Raw genomic sequence first — 13,441 nt, forward strand, 5'->3', positions numbered from 1 at the left:
TTTCTTTTAAACGAAGCGTCCTGCCGCTGTTTTTCGAATGCCGTTTTTACAATTTAATTTAGTGTAATATTTCCCAAGATATTCTATTTGTTTATTAGCCAAAAAATTCTTTATAATTTTAAAAAATTGCTGAGGCCGCTTAAATAGTCTAATTTCAATTCTGTAAAGTACATTAGAAAGGTATAGTGTCTTCTTATGAAAAAATCATAGTTATTATTGTCGTTATTATAGCGACCGTAATAGCCAGGGAGGTAGTGTCAAATTTGACCGGAGCATTTTAGCATGGCTGGTTTCTTATTATTTAGGTAGGTGCTCCAAAGCTTATTAACAAATGATGTGTCAGCTGGCCCAAAACCGGGGATTTTAGTCAAGAAAAGGTAAAACATGAAAGTTGATGGACCAACGCTACAGCTTAAATGTCAAATATTTATATACGTTATCCAGAACATTTAATGGACTTGCTTACTTGGCGCCTACCTTTCACTCAGGAGATCGGGGTTCAAATCCTGGCGCGGAAAATTCCTTTTGTTTTTTAAATTGACATTTTATTTTGAAAAATATTTATTTTTCTAATACCACGTTTTTATTATTTATACGAGACAATATAAAAAAAATCTGTATGTATTTTATAGAATTATGCATAGAACTTATGAAATAGCATAATATATACATTTGATCATAAATATTATGATTCACCTTAATAAGCAAAATTACTGTACATGAACCCCTGAAGCTTCCTGAGTTAGTACGACCAATCTAAGTGAAAAAGGGGGTTGGCCTCCCTACCCCACCCCCCTCCTGACATTTTTTTATCTTTTTAGACAAACTGTTTTTTGCATAATCTTATGTGATGTAAAACCAAAAAATACATACAACCCTAATTTTTCACTTTTCTATCACCAACCCCCATTTTTAATAGCAATCTAATTATTTCCCTGTTCTCTATAATATATAAAAATGAATTTTTGTCTGTATGTCCCTTATAGAATCGTAAACTATGCATTTAATCATATAATGACCTCAAGCAAAGTTTTTGTACTTACATGAACCCAGGAAGGAGTTAATACGACCAACCTAAGTAATCATTATTTTGTGATGTCTGCGTAAATAAATTATTTACGCAGACACCACAAAACAATAAGTATGTATTGTTTATTAGAAAAAAGTAGACGCAATATTTTTGAGTATTTTTAGGCTTTCTGGCAATTTTTAGGTATTTAACTTTCAAACATTATTTGGTTCTAAGGCGGTACGAAGTTTGCCTGGTCAGCTAGGTAATACTAAAAAAATATTCTTGGACTAGTTTGGCAAAGACTAAAAAGTATAAATCATTAATTTATGAATTTTAGATTGCAAGAAAAAAGCGTCCACATGAAACAAGTGGAAGAAGGTCTGAAAACACTTGAGATTACCAATTGGAGGAACAAAGCAAGGAACAGAACAGAATTGCGGAAAATCTTAGAACAAGCCAGGAGCCAAAAAGGGTTGTCGAGCTACTGATGATGATGATGAAGAAAAAATCGTCAGCTGCATTATGTAGGTACATGGCAAAAAATGTTAGCTGGCCAAGTGAACGTGACAGAAAAATACGGAAATCCCGTATCATTTTTTCTTCATCATCATCATCAGTAGCTCGACAACCCTTTTTGGCTCCTGGCTTGTTCTAAGATTTTCCGCCATTCTGTTCTGTTCCTTGCTTTGTTCCTCCAATTGGTAATCTCAAGTGCTTTCAGACCTTCTTCCACTTGTTCCATGTGGACGCTTTTTTCTTACAATCTAAAATTCATAAATTAATGATTTATACTTTTTAGTCTTTGCCAAACTAGTCCAAGAATATTTTTTTAGTATTACCTAGCTGACCAGGCAAACTTCGTACCGCCTTATAACCAAATAATGTATAAAAGTTAAATACCTAAAAAATACCAGAAAGCCAAAAAATACTCAAAAATATTGCGTCTACTTTTTTCTAATAAACAATACATACTTATTGTTTTGTGGTGTCTGCGTAAATAATTTATTTACGCAGACATCACAAAATCATGATTACTTAGGTTGGTCGTATTAACTCCTTCCTTGGTTCATGTAAGTACAAAAACTTTGCTTGAGGTCATTATATGATTAAATGCATAGTTTACGATTCTATAAGGGACATACAGACAAAAATTCATTTTTATATATTATAGAGAACAGGGAAATAATTAGATTGCTATTAAAAATGGGGGTTGGTGATAGAAAAGTGAAAAATTAGGGTTGGTTGTATGTATTTTTTGGTTTTACATCACATAAAATTATGCAAAAAACAGTTTGTCTAAAAAGATAAAAAAATGTCAGGAGGGGGGTGGGGTGGGGAGGCCAACCCCCTTTTTCACTTAGATTGGTCGTACTAACTCAGGAAGCTTCAGGGGTTCACGTACAGTAATTTTGCTTATTAAGGTGAATCATAATATTTATGATCAAATGTATATATTATGCTATTTCATAAGTTCTATGCATAATTCTATAAAAGACGTACAGATTTTTTTATATTGTCTCGTATAAATAATAAAAACGTGGTATTATAAAAATAAATATCTTTCAAAATAAAATGTCAATTTAAAAAACAAAAAGAATTTTCCGCGCCAGGATTTGAACCCCGATCTCCTGAGTGAAAGGTAGGCGCCAAGTAAGCAAGTCCATTAAATGTTCTGGATAACGTATATAAATATTTGACATTTAAGCTGTAGCGTTGGTCCATCAACTTTCATGTTTTACCTTTTCTTGACTAAAATCCCCGGTTTTGGGCCAGCTGACACATCATTTGTTAATAAGCTTTGGAACACCTACCTAAATAAAAAGAAAACAGCCATGCTAAAATGCTCCGGTCAAATTTGACACTACCTCCCTGGCTATAAATTTTTAATTAACAATTTAATTATTGCTAAACTGTTTTTCAATTTCTATCGGCTTCTGGAACTCTAATCTATACGAAAAGGGCTTTTACGTTACTAAGTTATTTAATTATTGATTAACAATTACTTATCTAAAATTTTAGTTGAAAATTAAAGATTTTGTTGGAAAAACCCGCTTTTTCCGGGGACAGCTTTCATCGAAGTAAATCGGAAAAAACACGTCTCTATGCAGAATTTAATTGCGGTGAATTTTTATTTGAGTGTTTTTGGTGTAAAGTTAAAATCTTTGGAGTTATAGAGCAAAAATTGAAAAAACACGATTTTCGGGCGCCATTTTGTTTATAAAAAAAGTAGCACACTATCTGCGGACTTTGCATAATTATATTATTAATATATACAATCATAAGATTCGATTCCAGCAATAAAATTGCTGGTAAATAACTTTTCCCAAAAATGGCCTATTCTCCGATAATCAGCCCAGACTATATATCAACCATACCTAAACCAACTTAATTTCAAGTGGGAAGCTATTCACTTCTACAGTGCCGGCAAAAAATCTTTACATTGCCAAATAAATCACCAAATTTGAAGATAATTTGCATGTGTTCTGCGAGCGCTTGGGGGGAGGTGAGGGGAGGGGGATAACGGACTTGCGACGGCAATTATCTGTAGTTTACGGACCGTTTGGCTTATTTAGGGTATTCTGCGCGTTTGCACTGTAAACAGTTGGCTTTGTGCGGGTAGTCAGTGCTAAACTTCTTCTCATTTACTTTAAAATTTTAAAAGATGTCTCTTAAGTTTTTCGAGAAAATTGCAACACATTCGAGTTATTTGAGATTAATGATTCTTTATTTCGATGTTTTTCGAAAATAACCATCCTTTAAAGAGTAATAACTCAGTGGTTATTGGGTTTATGTAGGTCTTTCTGACGCGAATCTCTTTGTTTTTTTTTATTAGCTACAATTTTGTTGTTAATGATTTTTTCTATCAAATTAAATTTTTTTAAGTTATTCGTATACTAAACTAATAATAACATATTATTATGTATCATAGGATAATGCTCACCTAACAAATGTACAGAATATTATAACGTTAGTTACAATAGTTTTCCATAAAAAGCACTATTGAATAAATTTTTGTTTTGTCCAATCTGTTTTTGGCTTATTTAATCTCTTACTAGATAAGAATCGTTCTGAATTTAGAGATATGTGTTATTTTCAGGTACCAGCTGCAAATCCCGTTAACGTAAAATTTTCCGTAGATTTTACGGCAGAGAGTGGGGCCAACTCCTGGAAAAATGATCTGTCAAAATTTATTTATCCGGAAAATGAGGCATTTGTTCTAGGTAAAACTATTATTCAAAGCTAATTTTAACCGAAATCTATTATTTTTGATCGCATACGTACACAGTGTGTCCGCGTAAGTTGGAACCAATGGGAAACTTTTTTATTATTAATTTTACGAAAAAAAGTTATACTTCATAAAAGCACTGGATGGCCTCTAAAACCTAATATGCAAACACCACTTACCAAGTTTTATAAATTTTATACGAGGTGTATCAAAAAATATTTGGTCGAAAAAAAAGGAGATTAACTTGAAAGTTTCCCGGGAGTTTTGAAAATTGGTTATTTTATGGATTTCGGTATGCTCTTTGATTTGACATATCTGACATCATGATAAATATACTTGTATATGTTACAGTTCAAGGTGATTATCCATTTGGAGTTTACTATTCCTAGTTCGAGTTAACTCAAACGGCTGGTTTCAATAAAAGTTAATTATAAAAATATAAAATGAAGATTTCTTTTCAACATTTACTAGTAAAAGTAGATTCCAACTAGTTAAAGTATACTCTTCCCAATGCCATTTAGAAGTTAATTCGCACAAACAACCGATTCTAGAAATTAAATAATGTTACTGGATATTAGGCCAGGAAATGAAACATGTTCAATGTATATAATACCACAGAACCGGTTTTTTTGGCAGTAATACGTTATAATATATTCCACCTTCTCCACTCAAGTCTATAGATAGAAAAGAAGAAACATCTGCTCATGTGTTTGCGTACGTGTGTATATTTCTTAATATTGTTCTGAAGCTATTTCCTTGTGGCATTTTTACAATCAACTATTTTCAATGGGAATAAGCCACAATTTTACCAAAAAAATGATTTTATTAACGTTTCGAAGCCCAAATCGGGTTTCGTTGTCAAAATACAAAATACTACTAAAATAAACAAAAATGTTGTTGCTAAGTAAAAAAATTCTTTTAATAATTTATATAATCTGACTCATTTATCTTGGCAATTCAGACGTATATTATACATTTTAAAGTATAAGACTTTAAAATGATATCGCCTATATTTATGAGTTGCGTTCCTGGGACGACTTTACTAAAAGATAGTTCATTCGATTACATGAAATCAATCCCAACTCAAGAATATCCGTCACAAAAAAATCATAGCATGTGATCTTTCTTTAAAAAACAACCAAATGCAACGAATGACAGTAAAATTCTCGCGTTAGAGATTCCATAGTAAATCACGAGGGACAACCAGGAAAAAACCTCGTGATACTATCCCGACATCGTAAGTATTTGGTCTTACATTTAATTTACTTTGAAACTTTGATATATGGGAACACTGGAATAGGGGAAGTTTTAATTGTGGAACAGGTTAAAAATTTGGAACGGCCAGACCACGAAAACGGCACATGTATTTTGTCCGACAGAACAGACTTAAACTCTCCGAACAGAGATTAAACTCTCATGCAAAAATCAGCCTACTATTTGTCACCAAATGGGCGTTTTAATGAGTGGAACATGTAGAATATGTCAAATGACAGGAATTATGACAGCTGATAAATAGCAGTCTGATTTTTGCATGAGAGTTTAATCTCTGTTCGGAGAGTTTAAGTCTGACCGTTCCAAATTTTTAACCACAATTAAAACTGCCCCTGTTACAGTGTTCTCATATATCACAGTTTATCCGACTAGACACCGTTTAAGCTATTAACAAATTTTCAGCTTACTATTAATCAACTTTTTTGTTCATACGCGGGATACAGACCTAATTGATCGTCTTCCTATTGGGGAACCGTCTCTCGCCGTCCTTACTACTTTGTTTTTTGTCATTTGGCTCATGTAGTTGTTCCATTATACTCTTCTGCTTTTTACCTAGTTATTGATGTTGTCCACCTTGCATATCTGTCGTATATCTGCACTTCTACCTCTTCCTATATCCCATCGATTTTTCAAAGTATTTTCATCTCTGCTGTTTCTAGCATTCTTTCTGTCCTTTCTGTATCAAGTCGTGTTTCTGCCGCGTATTTATGTCATTATTGTCTGATAACTGTTGTGTAAATTGCGCCTTTCACTTCTTTTCCAATATTGGTGTGGTAGTTATAAACACGACAAGTGTCGAATCAAGTTCTGAACACACGGATAGTGGTATATTTCAACTTGTCAAAAATATGTCCTATGTATAGTGTTTTTACTACAAAAGCGATATTACGTAGGTCAAAATTTTTGACGTAAGAGAACTGTCAAAACATTAGAATGTGAATTTTCATTATTGCCATGTTTATTATAAACATGGATATAAAGAAGAGTCACATTCTAATGTTTTGACAGTGCTCTTACGTCAAAAATTTTGACCTACGTAATATCGCTTCTGTAGTAAAAATACTATACAGTAGTAAAAGTGATCTCTTCATTAGTCATGAATTAGACAATTCGACTGGAAAAGGAATTGTTCGTTTTCATGTATTTTATGTGTATATTCAAAGTGTAGTCTTATTTCTTTAGTTCTCAAATTAATAAGCACGTTAAATTTCATTTGTATTATGTATTTTTAATTATCTTTGGTGTCAATTTCATAAAGAAATGTGAACAATTAACAACATTATTACTGTTTAACAAATATTGAACCATAATTTAAAAATAAAAGTTTACTCATTAATTTCTATTGCGCCGCCTATGTTTTACAAACGGTGCCGACAATCGGTGTCGAATTTTGTTTTTATACTGGTCCAACTGACATCGTAAGAACAGTACATGTAATAATTATTATTACATATACTTGCGCTGGGCAATTTTATTTGTGACACGGTGACAGGAAAATACAGCGTGTTTTATATGATCGTTCATGGGTATTCTTTAATTTTTCCGACTGTATGTTATAGTAATTTAATTTTATCTCACTTTTTTAGATACCACAAAAGACAGCGAAAAGGTTCATATGATGCCTTCATTTGTAGTCGATAAATTAAATAGTCTACAGGAATATGAAAGCACCTTAAAAAATGTGTCCGATAAATTAAATAGTTTACAGGAATATGAAAAGACTTTAAAAAATGTGTCCGATAAGTTGAATAATTTACAGGAATATGAAAACACTTTAAAAAATGTGTTCGATAAATTAAATACTTTACAGGATTATGAAAACACTTTAAAACATTTTTTGGATCAATGCAAATATCTGGTTGGTAAAAGTCAAATACCATTATGTCGGTTAAATCCAGTACAAACAGTTTCCGAAGCTGAGCACGCTTACCCAACTAGTTGTAAAGAAATTTTGAAAAGCGGTGAGAAAATAAAAATATGTATTTATAGTTTAACAAAATAGGTTTACTACTTTACCATAAAATATCATTTTTTTGGTTATTGGTTATCTATAACAAACTCTACTGAGATACAGTTTTCATTTACGGGCAATTTTTATAGCCTAGATTTACATTACTGTTTTCTATTACATAATTTTCAATATTGTACTCCAAGTGGACTCCATGTCCATGTAGCCATCATCATCTGTGACGCCTGACAGCCCATCGAGGGCCGTGGTTTCACTTTGGGATTTTTACATGGCCTTGCCTACAAAATTTTACATACTATGAAAGGCCAGCCACACACATGACTCCTCAAAAGTTCCAACGTTATATCTGAAAGAATTACTTCGTATTTTATCTTTTTTGAGAAGATCATTTCGGCGTCTTGTATGTCTTGCTTCTTTGATTATAGTTGACTATGTGTTTCCTTTTGTTTTTCTTTCCCATTTTGTCTATGATTACCTCACCATGTTTGTCTTTGCATAATTTTGTTCTTGGTTGGAAATCTTTTTTCTCAAAATTTATTTCCTTATAGAATTATTGCTTTATATCACCTTTCTGCCATGTTCTTCTAGTTCTTCAAGCATTTCTTTATTCTGTTTCCTTTTTTAATGTTAGATTTTTTGTTAATTGTCGTCAACTTGCAGTATATTCCTCCTTGGCTTCTTCCGTACCGTTGATCAGCAATTTAAGCCTAGCTTGGTTTTTTGTTCCGTTAGACTCTGAAAGTCTATGTCATACCATAAGTTTTCTAGTTTCTTTGATTTTAGAGTAATAGTTCTAGAGTACTGATACTATTAAATATGATACAGGGGCGTCCGCACAGACAGTACGTATTTCTTTCTGTCTTCGGTTTTCGGTAATTCAAGTTCATCTTCAATTGCTGTTTTCTTTTTCTTGTTTCTTCATCCAAATTGCTTTCGTTACTTTATTCTTTGAGTACTCCGTTTTTGTTATCTTCGTTTTTCTTTCTGCAGTAATGCCCACTGATACTCCTTCCTCTGAGAAGGATCTATCACCATATTTTCTAGGATTATTTTTCTTAATCTGCTGTTACTATAGCTTCATTTTCTTGTGATAAAATTTGCAGTTGACTCAAACTAAATAATTTACCATTTAGAAACAATTTTTTTATTACTGCAAATTAAGACCTATAAGAATTATAAAGCAAATAGCGTATCTTCTGTAAACTAACCAGATAATTTAATATTCTAGTATAACCATTTCACCATCACTTAAATTAATTCAAAAGTCTTGAACCTTCTATAGGTCTGGATCCCGCGTATGAAAAAAAAGTTGATTAATAGCAAGCTGAAAATTTGTTAATAGCTTAAGGGTGTCTAGTCGGACAAACTTTGATATATGGGAACACTGGAACAGGGAAGTTTTAATTGTGGAACAGGTTAAAAATTTGGAACGGTCAGACCACGAAAACGTCACAAGTATTTTGTCCGACAGAACTTCCAATTGATTTGTTACCCTTTTATTAAACTCTCATCAAAAATCAGACTGCTATTTATCACCTGTCATTATTCCTGTCATTTGACATATTCTACTTGTTCCACTTATTATAATTCCCATTTGGTGATAAATAGCAGCCTGATTTTTGCATGAGAGTTTAATGAAAGGGTAACAAATCAATTAGAAGTTCTGTCGGACAAAATACATGTGACGTTTTCGTGGTATGACCATTCCAAATTTTTAACTTGTTCCACAATTAAAACTTCCTCTGTTACAGTGTTCCTATATATCAAAGTATGTCCGACTAGACACCCGTAAGCTATTAACAAATTTTCAGCTTGCTATTAATAAACTTTTTTTTCATACGCGGGATCTAGACCTACTAGTGAGCCCAGTTATGTTAAGAATCTGGATTGCCTTAATATCATAGCTCCTATGTGATCGTTGCTCGTGGCTTCCTGCCATTTTTTTGATGATTGTAGTCGCAGTTTCGATTGTTAAGTTCTTATGAGGTGACTGTTTGCAGGGGCGGCCCGTTGGGGTAGGCAAGGTAGGCGCCGCCTACCCTCTTCAAATGTAGTACAATAATATAAATTATTAATATAAATTACTTATTTCAAAATTGTAATTTATAAATTTTGACACAATACCTACAATAAAATAGCAAAAATTATCCAAATTATTTGTAAAAATATCCAAAAAATTTTCTCCGTAGTTATAATTATTGTACGCTCCTTGTAGTATCAGTAGTACTGTATAAGATTCTATATTCTTCCTAGGTCAGGCACTTGAAAACGTAGCCTGAAATAGAACGACGCCAATACCGAATTGACGTGCGATCTCTCTCTGTTTACGCAAGCAGGCCTGCTGCAGGTCTCGCGTATTCTACGATTTTGAAAGGGCGCATAGGCACAGAGTCTTATAGCCGGACATCCAAAATTTTATCAGTTGCTTATCCTGTGTCTTGTGAAACTGTTTTAAATAATTTTGTTTTTTGATTTTGGCTGTTATTAGTAGGTTAAGTATTGAATAAAACTAGGTAGGACAAATTAAATTTGTTTATGAAAACTGAATAATAAACAGGTAAATTTGAGATCGGTCTATTAGGTCTGGATCCCGCGTATGAAAAAAAAGTTGATTAATAGCAAGCTGAAAATTTGTTAATAGCCTAAGGGTGTCTAGTCGAATAAACTTTGATATCTGTGAACACTGGAACAGGGGCAGTTTTAATTGTGGAACAGGTTAAAAATTTGGAACGGTCACAGCACGAAAACGACACATTTATTTTGTCCGACAGAACAGACTTAAACTCTTCGAACAGAGATTAAACTCTCATGCAAAAATCAGACTGCTATTTATCACCAAATGGGCGTTTTAATGAGTGGAACATGAAGAATATGTCAAATGACAGGAATTATGACAGGTAATAAATAGCAGTCTGATTTTTTCATGAGAGTTTAATCTCTGTTCGGAGAGTTTAAGTCTGTTCTGTCGGACAAAATAAATGTGCCGTTTTCGTGCTGTGACCGTTCCAAATTTTTAACCTGTTCCACAATTAAAACTGCCCCTGTTTCAGTGTTCCCATATATCAAAGTGTATTCGACTAGACACCCTTAAGCTATTAACAAATTTTCAGCTTGCTATTAATCAACTTTTTTTTCATACGCGGGATCCAGACCTATATTGAAGGGCATTTTAATTTTATATTAATTTAGTAATCACTAACGACAAATAAATCTGTGAATAGTTATTTGTCAGTCGTCCATTATATTTTATAGATATAGATATAAGTGTTATTAGAATTTATAGATAATTAAAAATTTAAAGCGAGGTTAATTGTTAAGTTATCAATTTATTCGAAGAGTAAATTATTATTTGATACAAAAATAAAATAAGTAATATTTGACGTTGTTGAAACGTAGGTGTGTTAGTTTTATTGGTGGAAAAACTTTAGTCATCGAATATGAATATTTTAAACGATGTAATATGCAGTTTGATCGAGACGCCAAAATCAAGAAAGGTCAGAAATTATTTCAATGGGCCGGCCTTTACAAAATTTAACAATTTTATCCACAGATAAGACAAAAGACAATCAACCATTTTCGAGATCGTTTAAAACAATATGGTATGAAAATCATAAATGGCTAAGCGGAAGTTATTTTAAAAATTCACTTTTCTGTTGGCCTTGTCTGTTACTCTCAAATTTGAAGCAAAATGTTTGGTTGAGTCAGGGATATTCAGATTTGAAAAATTTATCAGCTAGTGTAAAAAAACATGAATCTTCGAAAGAACATTTAAACAATTGCTTAGGTTTAAAACGGTTAGAAAAAAATAAACAAACTATTGACAGTGCTTTAGCTGGACAAATTTCTCTATCTAATAAGATATATAATGAAGAAGTTGAAAAAGATTGAAGAAGTTGAAGAAATTGATGTTACAATTCTGTTAGTAAAACAAGAACCTGCATTTCGCGGTCGTGATGAGAGCCATAATTCTTCAAACATGGGTAATTTTAAAGAAATTTTTAATTTAGTAGTTAAACGCGATCAGGAAATCCAGGATCATGTTAAAAAATAGAAGGGGTGTTCACGGGTTTGTCAAAAACAATACAAAATGATTTAATAGATTGCCTTGCCGATTACGTAAAAAATGAAATTTCAACAGAAATTAACGAAAGTCAATTTTTTTCTATACTAGCGGACGATACTACTGATATAACCGAAAAATCACAGTGTACTTTAACAATCCGTTTTGTTAAAAAAGTTGGTCAGGTAACAAAAAGATTTTTAGGGTTTTTGATGTTAGCGAGAATAGATCTGCAGACGCTCTATATAGTTTAATTTCAAACGTGCTTGAGCCATATGATTACAAAAATAAATAAATTGCTCAATTTTACAATGGTGCAAGTGTAATGGCTGGCTCTTTAAACGGATTACAATCAAAAATTAAAGTAGATGCTCCAAAAGCAATTTTTACACATTGTTGCGCTCATAGATTACATTTAGTATTGCAAGACGCCTCAAAATGTATTACAAATTGTAGGATATTTTTTGTCGCCTACCCGAAGTATATGTGTAGCCTACCCGCATATTGAGGTCGCGAGCCGCCACTGACTGTTTGTCACGCATCAAGTAGCATCTATAACGTTTCTGAGTACTTTATTTTGGAATGCTATATTTCTATATTGCTATATTTCTTTTAGTTTTACCTCAATTTTAGTCCACTCCCAAAATGGGTTACTATAGATCTACTATAGGTCTCAATATTTATTTGTAAAATATAATTTATGGCATAAGAAGATGGTGCTACCACAAGTTCCACTGAATTTCTTTGGAAGTGACAATAGAGAATATGTTAGTAAATTAGATAAAATTTTACCTAAATTATTGTTATATTTTTTCGTTTTATCTATTAGTTATAGTAATAGTTGATAGAAGGAAATGATAAAAAATTTAATAGTTTATTAGATTATTACTATTTCAGGTAAAAATAAGTCAGATGTGTACGTAATCAAACCTAAAACAAGTAACAAGCCTTTTGCTGTTTTGTGCGATATGGAAACTAAAGGGGGTGGCTGGACTCATATTCAGAAAAGGTTTGATGGATCGCAAGATTTCTACCTACCTTGGAGAGACTATAAATTCGGTTTTGGTGATCTTAGGGGTGAATTTTGGATTGGATTGGAAAATATTCACCACATGACAGGTAAATACAGTATGTGTGTGTGTTTATGTTTTATTGGCACTGGTTTAAGCAACCAACTGGCCAGTCAATGTGTTTTGAATTCTCTCTTTTACAAAATATATGCTTAGTATCTAAATTTAAAACTATTAGTACTACTGTTTTTTTTTACTCTGTTTTTTTTATTATTTTTTTTATTATATTTTTTAACATTTTTTTTATTACATTTTTTATTTTTTTTTTTAGTTTTTTTTTTTTTTTTTTTTTTTATCGCGCTAAGACCTAAACCCGATTCAACCTCGCGGAGGTTTAGATCCTAGTAACTTTTTATTTTATTTAATTATTTTTTTTTTTTATTTTTTTTTCTTTTTTTCTCAGAGCTTTAATTTTAAACAATTAACATGGTTGTACAAAATTTTATAAACATCTAGATTGTTTGATTGTAAAAGGTATATAAGATTAAAAGGAAATTGTACATTAACTTGAACTAGATTGGCAAAAAAGTTTGATATTTCAATAAAATGTAAAGGACATTCTAATAGCATATGTTGTAGATCAGCTAGCTCTCCACATAAACATTCATCATTATCTACAAGTCCTATTTCTCTTTTGTAGACTGGAGTCAGACAGTGATTACTTCTTATTCGACAAATAGTTTTGATAAAGCCTTTGTTGGAAACTTGATTAAACCATGTCTTGATGGGAAGTGTAGGCTGGATTTTTTTGTAATAATTTCCTTTGTCTGAATTATTGTATTGTTCCTGCCATTTCGTCCGTTTGATAGATCTCATAATAGAAATTATGTCT

General features: G+C 32.1%; 1 protein-coding gene across 1 annotated transcript in view; it reads left to right on the forward strand.

Moving 5' to 3' along the window:
* LOC114324259 (ficolin-1-like) overlaps positions 1–13,441 on the forward strand; it is a 42,292-nt gene that overhangs the window by 5,970 nt on the left and 22,881 nt on the right. Inside the window, exons 2-4 of the mRNA XM_028272056.2 lie at positions 4,110–4,233; positions 7,097–7,471; positions 12,437–12,658. Coding sequence (XP_028127857.2) covers positions 4,110–4,233; positions 7,097–7,471; positions 12,437–12,658 — 721 coding nt within the window. The remainder of the gene's footprint in view (positions 1–4,109; positions 4,234–7,096; positions 7,472–12,436; positions 12,659–13,441) is intronic.

This window comes from Diabrotica virgifera, chromosome 7, assembly GCF_917563875.1.
Source record: "Diabrotica virgifera virgifera chromosome 7, PGI_DIABVI_V3a".
Taxonomy (NCBI): Eukaryota; Metazoa; Arthropoda; class Insecta; order Coleoptera; family Chrysomelidae; genus Diabrotica; species Diabrotica virgifera.